Source organism: Glycine soja, chromosome 6 (assembly GCF_004193775.1).
Source record: "Glycine soja cultivar W05 chromosome 6, ASM419377v2, whole genome shotgun sequence".
Taxonomy (NCBI): Eukaryota; Viridiplantae; Streptophyta; class Magnoliopsida; order Fabales; family Fabaceae; genus Glycine; species Glycine soja.
In genome coordinates this window covers 10,665,698-10,681,921 of record NC_041007.1, presented here as the reverse complement: position 1 = coordinate 10,681,921, position 16,224 = coordinate 10,665,698, and the positions used below count along the sequence as shown (strand labels likewise).

The 16,224-nt window shown below is 31.9% G+C and overlaps 1 protein-coding gene and 1 pseudogene across 2 annotated transcripts; one reads left to right on the top strand and one right to left on the bottom strand.

The window, feature by feature from the left end:
• The first annotated feature begins 943 nt into the window (after positions 1-943).
• Positions 944-4,281, top strand: LOC114415552 (annotated as a pseudogene). The gene is made up of 3 exons (XR_003667369.1): positions 944-1,602; positions 2,733-3,119; positions 3,713-4,281. The product of XR_003667369.1 is annotated as an E3 ubiquitin-protein ligase SINAT3-like (transcript).
• A 926-nt stretch (positions 4,282-5,207) lies between these two features.
• Positions 5,208-7,927, bottom strand: LOC114415551 (pentatricopeptide repeat-containing protein At3g49240, mitochondrial-like). The gene is made up of 2 exons (XM_028380308.1): positions 5,819-7,927; positions 5,208-5,686 (listed from the first exon to the last, which is right to left on the bottom strand). The coding sequence occupies exon 1, from the start codon at positions 7,784-7,786 to the stop codon at positions 5,888-5,890; it is 1,899 nt and encodes a 632-aa protein (XP_028236109.1). The 5' UTR covers positions 7,787-7,927; the 3' UTR covers positions 5,208-5,686; positions 5,819-5,887.
• Between the last annotated feature and the right edge of the window lie 8,297 nt (positions 7,928-16,224).

The following is a 16,224-nucleotide window of genomic DNA, read 5'->3' as shown; positions in this document are numbered from 1 at the left end:
CCACGTGCGCCGAAAATAAAGTTGTGAAACTGTACCAAAACCTATAACCTTCATCATCATTCATTCGTGCCAAAGTCTCTGCTCTATCTCTCACAATTTACTTAATACTATATATATATATATATATATATATATATATAAAAGATCTCTAAAAAGTTGGGTGAGGTGAGGGTGCAGAAAATGAGAACTAAATCTACTTCATTTTCGTTGTGTCAACTTCTATGTTAGTGATTACTGCGTTGGATCTTTTCCCTGTGATTACGGCTCTGCATCGACACGAATAAGATATCCCGTCTGGCTCTTCTTCCATTTTAACATGATTTCTCACAGCTCAAATTTATTAACACCACAAAATTATGCTATTAATTAACCCGCAACTGAAATGCATTGTAAAATAACTTTGATTAGTTGTAACTTAACGACAATATTTCCGTTTTGTTTTTGTTTCTTAACCTTATCTTATTTTTAGGTACGTACCCCTATACTTACTTTAGAAGAAATGCACAGATAATCGAATAGACCACCAACATAATGATCATTGCTTCTAATTAAAAAAAAAAAAAAAACTTCCAAATCAAATAACTTTTTTTTTCCTTTTCAATGAAAAAGGCTAATGGTTGCCTCCATTATATATCATTGTTATTATGTCAAGTGGAAAACCCAATTCAGTTCTTCCATTGCATACCAAGTTTTCACATCAAATTTGCAATAATTGGTATATCCACTATGTTTTTAAATTTGAAATAGGAATGAGCATTTAAATATTAGAGGAACTAAAAAAAAGTTATTCAGTAGAAATTGAAAAATTGTAGTAAAGGGGAGTCAGTTATCTTGTTTTCTTAAAACAAACATGTGACCTAACAAAATACTAACTACTAATAACAAATATTACGTGAACTTTTTTTTTTTAGTAAACAGATTAGTAGAATTTTAATTACCGTTGGATCGACCATCTAATTTTCTGAAATTAACGGTCCTCTTCCTCTTTCTCTCTCTTCACCGCACGACACCATCTAAACCTCGGAGAGAGAGAGAAAGAGAGAGAGAGAGAGACAACGAAGAAAAGAACCTGTTCTTCACCAGAACAGAGTTTGGTTTTATAGGAACCCTCCCATTCATCCAATTTATCGATCCTCGTCCATCCCCGTCTTTCTTCTCCTATTCTCTCTCTCTCTCTTGTTCTTCTTTTTTTCCCCCAAAAAAGTGAGAGAAGAACAAAGGGAATTGAAGGAAGAGATTGAAAAAAAAGGGGGGATACCCAGATAATTAATTCGGTGAAATTTCGGATTTTGATTAGTGGGTGTTTCTCTTTTCGTGTTTTTATTACCTTCAGTGGTGGAAGGAAGGGGAAGGGGTTTTTGGTTTGGTGAGTTGATGGACTTGGAGAGCGTTGAGTGTGTGTCATCCTCGGACGGCATGGATGAGGATGAGATCCACGCCAACCATCATCATCACTCTGAGTTTTCTTCCACAAAGCCTCGCAACGGAGGCACTAGTAACATCAATTCTGTGGGTCCCAACGCAATTGCTCCGGCAACAAGCGTCCATGAGTTGCTGGAATGCCCTGTTTGTACTAATTCAATGTACCCTCCAATTCATCAGGTGTGTGTTCTTTTTCACCAATTTTTTAACATCTCATGATTTGGGGTCTTTTTGATGAATTTGATTGCTCTTAGGAAGGGGTTTGAGTTGAGTGGATTTGGTTTGAAAGGTTGAGTTTTTCTTGACTTTTTTCTAGGGGGTAGGGAGATAAGGACAACCTAGATTTGGTTTCGGAGGTTTTGACTAGAATTGATGAGAGTCTTCAATGATGATTGTGGAATTATGATGGCATTACTTGCAATTCATAGTATCATTGTGTCTGGTAGAGGGATTTGCTATGTTTTCAAATTTTAATCTTGTCTTGGTTGTATCATTGTATATATTTTGCCCCCGAGAGCTTCATGGTGCTGTTTAACACTTCCTTTTTCTGCTTAGTGCTTACCAATTAAAAATTAGTTTTCATTGTTTCAATTTATAGACATGTTTTTCCATTTGAGAGAAGGTTGATTTTAGGAGAGTTAACATATTTTGGTTTGAAGCTTTGAGCCATGTATTTGGCTTTTTATGAGTTAGTTAAAAAGAAGTTATGATCTTTACAGCATGATCATTTGTTTCTCGTGAGAGCAAGACCCAAAATTGTAACAAGTCTTCTTTTAATACATATATCCTGTGAAAAATGCTTCAGGTTGGATATGTTACAGAGTTGCAGGATGTTGTTGTGTTCAGAATGCAGAACATTGTCATGCCAGTATCATGGCTAGATGCATTGTCTAGGTTGAAATTTATTGATAATGTTGAAAGTGAATAATTCAATGTATCTTTGTGTTGGTAGAATGTTGCTAAAAAAAGGAAAAACAGCAACTTGTCTTGGAACATGAAATAGTTACAAGTAGATTTAATGTCTTGGTCCTTTCACTGCTCAATAGTCAATATTTGTGTCCATGTTTAAATAACTACAGACATACAAACTGAAGCTAGTGAATTTTTTAAGCATTGGGCCAATGGAGAGCTATAACCCAAAATTTCTTTCCACCGTTGATACTTTAGCCAATCATTGAGTCTGCAATTCTTGTGTTAGTTTTTTCATTCAAGTTGTGCAAAAGTTGATCTTGTCATGATTGAAACAGTAAAGTGTGTATTTTATATATGTCAAGAAGGGGGAGAAAATGTAACAATGAGTTTCTTTGCAGTGTCACAACGGCCACACACTGTGTTCCACGTGTAAAACAAGGGTGCACAACCGATGTCCCACTTGTAGACAAGAGCTTGGAGATATTAGGTGTCTGGCACTGGAGAAGGTGGCTGAATCACTTGAGTTACCTTGCAAGTACTACTCTCTTGGATGTCCAGAAATCTTTCCATACTACAGCAAGCTCAAGCATGAGACAGTATGTAATTTTAGACCATATAGTTGTCCTTATGCTGGATCAGAGTGTTCTGTTGTCGGGGATATTCCTTTCCTTGTTGCTCATTTGAGGGATGACCATAAAGTGGACATGCACACCGGATGCACATTCAACCATCGTTATGTGAAATCAAATCCCCGTGAAGTAGAGAATGCAACCTGGATGCTCACAGTAAGTCTATTGCATCTTTTTATCTGTTTTTTCATTCATTTTTTGAAATCCTGGAAGAGTGTGGAGGAGGAGATTGTTTCCTTTTGTCACATATATTTGCTGTTCAAAAATTGTACATGGGGATACAATTTCTGATATTCATCACTGCCACTTATTTTCTCATCAAACATATATAGGTGGTCTGTTGTGAGAAGAGATAAGGAACTGATGCTATGGAAAAATGCTTTAAATGCTCATGACAATTATTTTGTCACTCCCTTGTATTGCTGTTTTACATGGTTCAACCATATTTGTGTCTCATTGGATTAGTTAAATTTGGCCCTTGTTGAAGAATGATGATGGCTAAGGACAACTTTATTTTAAGGGGAAAACTTAGATACAGTTCTTTAGGTGTTATTTGTGTAATTCTCCGATCAGAATTGGAGCTTTACTTTGATAATCCGCATTAAAAGTAAAACTTAAATTCTGATTAAAGAACATAGCTCTAACAACTCTGAAAGAACTTAACTAAGTTTTGTCCTTATGTAGCTGTAACATTTAATCTTATTTTCAGTTTAATTATACTCCTCACTGCCTCTGATTCTTTTTGGTAGGTATTTCATTGTTTTGGCCAATATTTCTGCCTTCATTTTGAAGCTTTCCAGCTTGGCATGGCACCTGTATACATGGCATTCCTTCGTTTTATGGGTGATGAGAATGAAGCTCGGAATTATAGCTATAGCCTAGAGGTTGGGGCCAATGGTAGGAAACTCATTTGGGAGGGTACACCACGAAGTGTTCGGGATAGTCACCGTAAGGTTAGGGATAGCCATGATGGGCTCATCATTCAAAGAAACATGGCCCTATTTTTCTCTGGTGGGGATAGAAAGGAACTGAAGCTCAGAGTCACAGGAAGAATATGGAAGGAACAACAGCAACAGAATTCGGAAGCTGGGGTGTGCATGCCAAATCTCTGTAGTTGACACGTTATTTGAAGGGGAATTTTTATCGTGTGTTTCTGACACTCTTTTGAGATATATTTATACCAACTTTGCGCATGTTGTAATAGATTAAGGCACTAAGGTGACTCTAAAATTTTCAGATTTCATAAGCTGTATAATAAACAAGTTTTCTTCCTTCAAAATTTGCTTGATTGGAATTCGACACTGGAAATTGGAATTCGTATTCCTTGCTTTGAAGTTTGAACACCCGAGTTAAGTTAGTTAATAGAAGCACCATTGATAGATTGGTGAATACTATTAATAAATCACACGATAGAGCAGTAGACTCCTAAAAAAGATAACCACCAAACATGGAAAAAAGAACTAGTTGATGGCTATTCTAGATTAATTAGATTTTTAATTCAAGATTTTGAGAATGCAGGTTCGGAGAGTTTTGACATTTAGAATGGTCTTATTACAATGCCTAATATAGGGTCCTAGACTAGGAAAGGACTCTTACTGTTCATGTTACATGAAAATAACAAGAGTGTCAATTTAAATAAACTCTACAAGCACTCAATTCATGTTTTAGATAGTTTTAATAGTAGAATTTTATAAATGAAAGACTCTTGTAAGCTAAAAACTAAACATTGTTTAATATTTTATGAATTTAAAATTAACTTATTAATTATGATCTTGAATTTAAATAAAGAGAAAAAAGAAATGAAGTTAAAAACTCTTTTAAAAAAAATTTAATAAGCAGAAGGTGTAATTCCCATGTCAGCTCATTTTTTTTGGGTAAAGTGGAACTCCTATCATTTCATGTTTAAGTCAGAAATTAAATCTGAAACCTTGGTTAAAGAATCCAAGTTAAAATTAACTTTTATAAAAGATTCTTTCAAAAATTTATTGATCAAAAATAGGATTTTAAAAATAAAAATTCGGAATAAAGTAGATAAGATATAACGAATAATATATAACTACTAACTTTTTCCTCAGCTGCTAACAGTTATTATTACACATTCTAATCATACACCATGGCCCGTCCATGAGTATGATAGTTTTGCTACACCCTCTTTTGGAATACACTTTCCAGATGGGTGGTTCCTTTTTAAGGTTTGAATCTAAAAATAGTTTTCAATTACCATCACAAATCAGATGCATATTATCGTTTCCCATATAGCTGCATTTTATTTTATTGTATTTCATTATCTATTCACTTAAATTTAGATGGTATGATTAAAAGTAATAGATTATTTTCTAACATTTTATTACAAATAACTTTATACCTTTTTTTTTAAATAAACCCATATGTTTTTTTTTATCCATAAAACTGAACTAAGGGTTTACCATAACTCATACCCTCTACTCAACCAATTAAACTATATGCTTTTTACGCACCACAATGTTGTTCACAACTCATCTGTGTACAAAACACAATAAGTTGCTTCATCTTTCTTCTGACCTGTCATCTACCCCAATGTCAATATTGCTTCACTTGCAAGTTAAGAAGAAATTCCATCATAACTCCCAGAGAAACACTATTCCTTTTAGAAATAAAGCATGCTATAGTTCCAGTGGCTGATCTTGTTGCTCCAGTAATGGGGGTTTCAAGAAGGTTTAGACCAACACCACAATAATAAGGCACTGTAAAATGGAAAAACCATAAATTGCATAATCCTTTCCAACAAATTTAATTATACGTAAAATGATTCAAAATGTTGGTAACATAGGTTGATGATTCAAAACTATTTTGGTAAAGAGACACAGACATCATACCTCCTCATCCACGCATCATTAAGTTATTATTATATTTCCCCATCTAAGCACCAAGAAGTTGCAACAACTTCAACCTGTTAACTGTTCACTTGCTCTATCACCCTCAGTTTCAGTCGTTTTCTCTGCCAACTCTGCCTCAGAAGCAGTGGCATTAGCGCTTTCTTCACCGAGAGCTTGAATTTCACCCTCTGTTTTAGATTCGGAATCCGTTTCCTTGTTCCCAAACAACTTGGATGGAAGCAAAGAAGCTACTGCTGCTCTTGCACTTCTTTTGGCAGCTTCAGCTGCCTCGATATCCTTCGCCTTAGCTTCAGCTTTTAGCCTTTCTTTCTCCTCTATCAGTTTGGTCAACTCCTCTTCTCTCCCTTCTTTCCTCAACTCCCCCTTAACAAACTCCTGGAACTCCTCATCAAAATCAACCCCATTGTCATCCAACAACGTATCAACAATCTGAAGCATCTCATCCAATCGCCCCTCATCACTCAGCACCTTCATCATAAACTGGTAGCTAGCAACATCCATCTTGAGCTTCTTCACCATCAACTCAAAGAAACCCTTGGCCTCATCAATCTTCCCAACCTTAACCAACCCATCAACCAACCTATTGTAAACAGCCAAGTTAGGCCTCAACCCAGAGTCCACCATTTTCCTAAAATATGCAGCCGAGTCATCAGCTCTATTCTCTCTAAAACAAGCATCCATCAACAACCCATAAGTAAACTCATCAGGACTCACCCCTTTCCCCTCCATCTCTCCATAAACCTCCTCAGCCTCCACAATCCTCCCATTGTCACACAACCTCTCAATCAAGTTATTAAACGACAACGTATCGGGGCTACAACCTCGATACTCCCCAATTTTCCTAAAAACCTCCATAGCCTCCTCAAACCTCCCTTCCCCACAATACCCATCCACAATCACATTAAAGCTCCCCAAATTCACACTCAACCTCTTTGGAGGCTCGTACTCCTTCATCATCCTATCGAAAAGCCTCAACGCCTCGTCAAGCCTCCCATTCTTAGAAAGCGCATCGAGCACCGAATTATACCCAACAGCACTCATCTTCTTCTTCCCCAACACCTCCTCGTAACACTCCATAGCCTCCTTCTCCATCCCCTTAAGAAAATACCCCTTCATCAAACACCCAAACACAACCCCATCTTCCACAACCCCACCCAACCTCTCTCTCAGCTCCTCATAAAGCCTCAAAACGCCATCCCCATCGGAAACCCTAGTGTGCCCCAACATCAAGTAATGGTAAACAAGAGGATCAGGGGAAAACCCTCTGGAATCCATTTCTGTTTTAATTTCCAATGCACGTTCGAGTTTGTTGTTATCGATTAACCCTTTGATGAGGACACGGTAGGTGGTGGGGGAAGGGTTCATGGGAGCGTCGTTGAGGAACTGTTTGTAGTGTTCGAGGGCCGTGTCGGGTTTGCGGCAATCGAGGTAGGTCTGGAATACGAGGTTGTGTGTGATGATGTTGGGGACCACGCCGGCCTGCGTGATGAAGCGATGGAGGGAGAGGAAGTCGGAGTAGCGGGACTGGCGGAGGAGGGCGGCGAGGACGGCGTTGATCGTGAAGATGGTGGGGCGGCAGTTGGAGTAGATCGAGTGGCGCGTGTACAGCGCCGCCTCGTCGAGGTCGTTTTCGCGGATTAGGGTTAGGATTCGGTTGTGCAGGTTCAGCCGGTTGCCGGTGAGGGAGGACACGTGTTCCGGGAGTTTAGGGTTGTTAGGGTTTAGGTAGTAGGGTGAGGATTGGGGCTTCGGCGCGGTTTGGGTACGGTTTAGGGCGGAGAGGGGAGGTTCCATGCGGAGCTGGCGCTTGCGGCGGCGGCGCTCCGCGGCGGCCTCCTCCGGGGAGGAGAATGAAATGAGGCGGAGGGAGACGGAGGAAGGATGGCGGCGGCGAGGGTTGGAGAGGGCTCTGAGGTGTGTCAAGAAGGTGGCTTTGGAGAGAGCCATGATGGGAATGAATCTGAGAGAGAGGGATAGGGTTTGGATAGGGTTTAGTGTTTTGATTCAGAAGAAGGTTTAGCGTATTGATGATGACGAAAGGGGGTGTTTGGTGTTTGAGCTTCAATTGACCTAATCCAGGGATAGTGTAAATAACTAAGCACACACCTGCCATTTTTTTTTTATTTTTTAAAGTAAAAGAAATTATGCCATTATGGTAATCTTTGGACCAGATGAAGCCTGCTTAACTTAGGGTGGTTCTGCTTGCTTTTAGATTTTCCTGTTATTGAGTATGTTGTTAATTATTTTTAAACTTTGATTGTAGAATATATTAAAATTATTCTTTAAGAATAGACTCTAATATATCCTGGAATTTAATTTTTAAAAGAAAAATTAATATATTTTGGAATTAATTTTTTAAACAAATTTAAATCTTAAACCTTAAATTCTTTTTTTTAATTAAATTTTTATTGCATATTTTAACATCATGTTGTTAACAAGATGATGTCTTTCACATGTATTAGTGGCAAAATAACGTCATTTTTTAATACACGTTAGCACTTCATTATACAGTTAGTGGGTTGATAAAATGAACTATTTTTTTTATAAAAAAAAAAAAGATGTTACAATGCTAAAAAAATAGGATAGTAAAACTTACAAAATAATAATAGTTAACTGATAAATTATGTAATTAAGCCAAACGATTTACGTTGATAACCCATGCATATTAAACTCAAAAGTTTTTAAAAAATAAACTAACCATAAATTTAAATTAAATTCTAATTTCAAATAACAATTAAAAAATAATAGCATTAATAAACAAGGGTGATAAAAAAAAACTAATTAGTAGATAGTGTAACTAGAAGCAGTAGTAACTACTAACTTGTATGCCTCTATGGGCCTATTGCCATTTAGGCCCAAATAAAGGAAAACAAAAAATATACAAGAAAACAAAATCTAAGGAATTGTTTGTTTCGAGTTTTAATATTGTATTTCCATGAATTATATTTTATGAAAAACTATGTCAATGAATATTATCGCAACATGTTTGATTGACATTTAGTGATTTTAGAAAGAAAAAATCTAATTGAAAATTAAAAATAAGAAAAGTGGGATCAAATAGTTATTGAAGGAAATAATTTTCGTCCTTATGATAATGCAAGTTGCCCACTTTTTTTTTATATAAGAATAAGAAATAAGATAATTATGAATAATTGACATTTAGTGATTTTATGCACCAAAAATAGTGATGCGACATAAACCACCAGAAGTAATGGCTTACCTACTTACGCATCAAATATGAATTTAGGAAATTAATAGTTATAACTTTTAATTTCCAAAGGTAAAGCTATGGGGCTCCTTAAGGCTATAAGATGGCTCTCGGATATGGGCATGTCCAATGCTATTTTTGAATTGGACTGCAATTTGGTTGTAGATAGGATCAACAGTTTTGATATAGATTTTTCAAAAAGTGATTCTATAATTCTTCAATGTAAAAATATTCTTATGCAGAATCTTATCAATTCGGTTAAGTTGGCACGGCTTATGTTAGTCTTAAAGAAATTCATCATATACCCTCATGTATATTTCAAGTTATGATTAATGAAATACCTTGATCTTGTCTTTGTAACAAAAAAAAAAATCAATTTCCAAATGTGATTTCAAACTACAAACACAATCATGCTTGGTACATTGCGATCCAATAAGTCCCCAGGGATTAGGGAAGCTAATGGTGTTGCTCATTGTTTAGCCAATGCAGGTCGTCACTTCCTTTTTCTCCCAGTCCACTGTAGTTTTGTCTTTTCTTTTCTAATGAAGTAAAAAAAAAATTAGACACACTCTGATTAAAACAGCAACAACAACAAAACTGCGAACGCATTATATGTAAAAGAAACATGGGCCCAATTCTTCAATTAATAAAGGGTGACCAGAACAGACTTGGCCCATTACTCAGAATAAAAGAAACATGATTTGTCAGTAATGTTTACAGGATATTCTAAATTAAAGAGGGAAAAAACGGTCAAAGAATAATTTTTCCCAGGGACATCCTTAATTAATCATTACAGTCCTTAAGTTTTATGAAAACCAACATAATTATAAATTAACACCTTACAAAAACAAAATTAAAAAATATTTAAGAAAATAATTTAAACTGCATGTCATCATTAAAAAATAATGTTTTCTCTTTCGCTGCCGACTCCATCAAACGTTTTACACAAAACAAATTATGAATTCATGCTGAATAGTGAATAATCACTATGAAAACGGCAACATCTTCCTTTTTTTTCCCCTACTTATCATGCATGTATGACAAATATGATACTCTTTATATGAGATGTTCCGTATATGCAACTTTTTTCTGGCTAGATATAATCTTGATCTTTTGTATCACTCGGTGTATAAAAAATTTAAGCATGGGATCATTTTTTGGGTACATTGCATGGGGTCATTTTAAGAAGGAGATGGAATGCGCAAATTAATGGTTGTTTCGAATTATACAGATAGATCGAGAAACTGCTGACTTGTACGTTAACTTGATAAGTTCTAGTGGTTCACGTTGCAGTCGGCTGGGACTTTTGAAAACATTTAATAATCTTTGCTTTGCCAATTAATTAACAAGCTTAAATGAAGATGCGTGTGGCCAATATGTGGGTTTGAGAAAAGAAGACACATGAATGACAAAACATGACATCATTAAGAGGGGGCATGGTAGGTGATAATTGAACAAAAAAAAAGTTAAGAAAATCAAGCAAATTAATAAAAAAATGAAAATAGAAGAAAAAAAAGTGGTAGTTTATAAGCCACGATATGAAAATTACTAAAATCTTGTATACTAGTCAAATTTATTTTAATTAAAACAACACTTGTAAACTAGTTAAATAATTAAAAGCAGCATATAAAAGTGATGATGTAATAACTTGCAAAGATATATATATATATATATATATGTATCAAATTAAAATAAAGAAGGCTGAAACATTTTGCGCAAAACAAATTATGAACTCATGGTGTATAATGATGAAAGCGCCAGAACTTTTATTCTTACCTAGCTAGTATATATATGAAAGTATGATATTTGTCTTGTTATGAGATGTTCTTCGTGCAATTTAATATAATCTTGCCTATCTTTCAGTGTGCATAAATAATTAAAAGGAAATGACATTTTATGAAAGAGATGGAATGGACAACTGGTTTGTTTTGAATTGAAAAGGTATAGTTGTGTTGTGAATCACTAGATCTTATCAAGCTGCCAAAGTGAACCCCAAAACGAAACCAATATTAAAAAAAGAATAATAATAAAATACAGTATACTCGTGTGTTTTTCTCACAACACAATAATATAAATATATAGTTTGAAGTCAATTCAGACTTTAAAAACCATTTAATAATCTCCACATGCAGATTAAATATATACTTGTTTTGCTACCTAACTCACAGAATCGTAGCCTATGCCCAGCTAATTAACATGTACTCAATTGTATTATAACAACATATCCCCTTGGAGAATTTTTTTTCTATACAGCTGGACATCATGAAACGAATTGGAGTTATCAAATCACTAGATTTAATACATTCGATCTGTACACTGAAAGGGGAAAAGAAAAGAGATGGAAACCGGTGACTAATGAATTATTTTTAAATATTAATTAATGATTGAATTTTAATGTATAGTAATAGTTATCTTTTAGAATTATTTTTATGCATGGAGGAACTTGCAATCATTTTAATACGAAAATTTTGAAACATACAAATCCAAGAGAAGTAAATGAGGAAGTGTACGAATGATCATTTTTAGTATGTGTGTGTGCGACGTTTATAATTTCTCTTATTAACTCTTGAATGTAGAGTACACAAGCAAATTGTACTACACGAATTTTTTATATTAAAGATGAGATGAAGAAATCTTTTCTAGATAACTCTATTTTTTTTATCATTTTTAAATGTATATAATATATAATTCTTTATATGAAGTATAAACAATATAACCATTTTGAATATTGTATTCCAAAAATTGTTTATGCACGTTGCAAACATTTTATTTTTCTTAAAATTTTGACAAAGATAGGTACCTGGTTAACCCTCCAAAATTTAATTGGATAACTGAAGTTGATGGATAGCCAAGTGTATATGGTTTATTGAACAAGAAATAGAGAACGTGGGTAAGGATCCAGATTACGATGACTACTGGACAAGGGAAATTTCAGGGCAAAAGTATATGTGATCTTAAACTTGAATCTTCCTCGAGACTCGAGAGCTTGAAACCATGCCTGCATTGTCATGTGTGGCAAAGAACCAGTGTGTGCACTGTGTTTATATGTGTTCTCTTCATTCTTTTTTTTTCCTTTTCAGGGTGTGATTATTTTGCCTGTTGTTTGCAATAGGTCAATAGATTAGGAAAATTACCCATTCCACACATATGCAATTAAGATATATATTCAATACAGTACGATTTTCTACTCTCTTTTTAATTTAATTATATTTTTTGTCTAGTTATTTTAAATAATTTGTAATTTTAGTTTCTCTTTAATTTATTTTTAACAATTAAACTCTCCATTTTTTTTCTTAATTCAAAGAATGATCAGAGTGTTGCCAAACTATCCCTCTACAATATGGACAAATAACTAAAATACGTTTTGTCGATAACTATTAGTCTATAGTCTATCAAATATATTAATTTATTATATTTAAATATTTTATATTTAATTTAGATTTGATTATATTTTGATGTTTTAAGGCATTATAATTATACGAGTTTAGCCCTTTATATTCTAATTATATCAATTAGGTCTTTTAAGTTTTCTTCTATTTACAATCAAATTCCTCCATCCTAATTTTATCTAAATTTTAACATAATTAGCTAACATGACAAACCAGCTATTACATGACAATGAATAAATATAAAATACAAGCTAAAAAATACAAAATATGTAAGCTACAATCACTTAAAAAGGCACTATAACTGTATTGACCTAATGTTTGTTTTTGACTAATTTTGTGAGTAAATTTGTTGTTTTTATGACAATAATGTACAAAAGGAACACCTTTTCATTTTGAGCAAATTAATCAGTTAAAATTGGATGAGGTTGAGATACAAAGAGCTGAGTGTAACTAGAATAAAACTTGAAAAACTACTCACTTGGCACAATTGAAAGTAAGGATCAAAATCACAAAAGTGTGACATCTAAAAGACTAAAAGTGTAAAAAAAGAAGTGAAAAGAAGACTAAAAATATAGTTAAGGCTTTAATTTATTTATATAGGGGGTTTTGAATAAATTGAATTCATTGGTTAGTTCATTAATAAACAAATAGAATTCATTCTCAAGCAAATCCAAGTAATAAGATTGTGTTTGATTTTTTGTTTGGAGAGTTTCAAAATTAGTTTGGAATTAAACTCAATTTTGCCACAATATTTGGTTATCCTAAAAAATTTCTTTACACATTAAAATTTTGTCTAGAAAATTAACTTTGTAAAAGTAAGACTTTGGTTGCTTTTGCGAATATAATTTATAAATTTAAATTTAAATATGCACCAAAGGAAGCATAAGAAAAAAATGTGTTTAAAAAGCATAAAAAAAATGCACTAAAGGTATCTTGCAATAAAGTGATTCACAATAATAGATATTGAAAGTTAGTCCAGTGTTGGTCTTGATAATTTATATGTTGAGGCAGATTGGTCTTTTTATATACAAATATTCTAATATTTAAATATACATTTAAGAGTGTTCATAAATTAATCCAATTTAAGAGAAAAAATCCAAAATAGAAAATTGAATTAACCAAAAATTGAAAAAAAATATTGATTTTTATAAGATTTTGGATTCGATTTTAAAAATCAATCCCATCTAAACCAATCTTATATATAATTATAAGTTTTTATTTATAAATTTATGATGTCTTACTTATATTTTTTTCATTTCTTATATATTTATAGAATTATTACAGCATATATTTATTTATAAAAAATATTCTTTTTGTAATCATTTAAGTAAAGGTACATAATTATAATTATCAACTTGTATGATTTTATTTTATATTTAAAGAGTTATACTTGTATTAATAATATATAATAAAATGATTAATGTTATACAAATTAATATAATAAAATTTACAACAACTCACATATATTACTAATTGAAATTGAAGTAGACTTTTTACTTATATGACTAATATTATTTTATATTTAGTAGTATAATTGTGAAAAACTGTCTTTTTTAAGGATAATAAAAAAACTTGTTTGTATAGAATCCATTTTTTTTTGTTATTTAATTTAGAAAATATATAATACTATTTTTATATGAATTGTAGATAATATAATCGTTTTTTATATGTACAAAAACTACACTTATTGGTCTGGCAAAACTATTTTTTTTTTCATGAAAATCTGATAGAGATGTATAGAGGATCGATTTCCACTATAAATTTCAATTGGGGAAGTGAAATTGATTGATAGCTAAGTGTTTGGTTTGTTGGAAATATAAATAAACAAAACAAAATGGGTAAAGAAAATCAGATAACGACAGGCAAAGTTCGGGATTAAAGTCTGTTTGGCCTACGTACAAGAAGAAGCCACATATAATGATCACCGACGGAGTCTGAGGATCTTTGCAATTGTTTTTTTTTTTTTTTTTTTTAAAATGAGATGAGATTATTAGAAGGTTAAATTAGTTTTTTTTCCCTTGGCTTTATTTATTAGATTCAATTCATTCTCTTTATTTTTCAAACTTTCAATTAGGTCTTTATTTTTTCAACAGATTTAATTTTATCTCTAAAATTTTAAAAGTTTTGATTAAGTTTTCTTTTTTTAAAAAGGATTAATTTGATCCTATTTTAAATCAAATTTTTCATTTTTTTAAAACGTTGGAGCTAACATAAGAAAAATAAATCAAATTAAACTCATTTTTAAAAAAAGAGACATACTTTAACCTTCTAAAAATAAATGAATCAAATTGAACTTATTTAAAAAATAAATAAGAAATCTAATAGGACCTTTTAAGAATAAAGGGAGAGAATTGAACCAACTAAATAAATTAAGAAAAATGATAATTTAACCTACTAAAAAAATTTATTAAAAAGAAAGAACAATTATTATATTGAAAATATAAATCTTATTTGATATTTATTTTTAAGTAATTTAAATAAAATAATATTTAATACTTCTTAAATTAATATTTTTTAAAAATAATCCAATTTAAACACTGTATATTACATATAGGGAGAAATAAATGATAATGTTATAACTTATTACACCATTCAATAACTTATAACTAAATATTTTTTTTAAAATACACTATTAAAAGTTTCTTTCATATAAATTATATCTACCAAAATTTATATTAATAAAACTTATTTGATACTTCATTCAAAATTGACACAATATTTAATTTTTAAATATATCAAAAATATGAATAATTTGATATTTTTTTATTGATATTTAATTTTAATAACAAATAAAAGATTAAAATAAAACTTTTAAAAATATAAATGATTAAAATAAAACCTTTAAAACTTAATATCTAAAAATAAAAATACTAAAATATAATAAATTAAAAAGTGATATTTAGTCCAGATTTACTTAATTTAAGTTATAACTTTCACAAATGAAAATACCTTTTACTCATTTTCATAATTTCTCTGAATAAAACTACATACGCACTAGCATGGAAAGAAATTGTCATCGTAATTGAGAATCGGCAGAATATGAGAATGACATCCACGATCTTCTGACTTGTTAAGCAAACTATTGATGTTTGATGAGACCCACAATTCAGAAAATAATAGAGTCTTTTGGGAACAGCCAAAAGAAAGGACGTCCACCATTGTTTTTTTGTTTTATTTGGTTTCTTCTAATAACTATTTTTGGATCTTATAAATAAAAGGTTTAATTATAAAATTAGTCTTTTTATTTTTTTCATTTTATTAAATTAGTTTTCTTATTTTTTAATGAGTCAAATCCAAAAAGAAATGACCCCACGAGGGATCGCTTCTTTAGTTTCAACTTTCAATACTTGTTTTCCTTTCGTGTTTCTCGTGGAACCAGTCTCGTTCTCTTTTTTTGAGACAAAGATGTGATTCCGAATTTAGGGAAAATGGAGCCTCCTTTGCTTTATCTTGCTTTATTACTCTTGCATAGATCTTAATAATGAAAGCTTAAATTCACAACAACGACGACGTGCAATCACTGCAATGTTTATTCAGTGAACCATTTACTTGCTTTTAAGTAAAAAGATTTTTTTTTAATCTTCCGGCTCATTAGAAAAAAAATTCTAAAACTTTAATAATTTTGTGGATGGCAAGTCTATGTTAGATCAGGAGAAAAAAAATAAATTAGTCATTTTATAAATATTTTTATTATTGTCTGATTTTCTTAAAAAATTATATAAATCCCGCTTTTTATTTAAAAAATAAATCTTATACATAATTTTGTTTGTCACAATAAAATTTAGCTA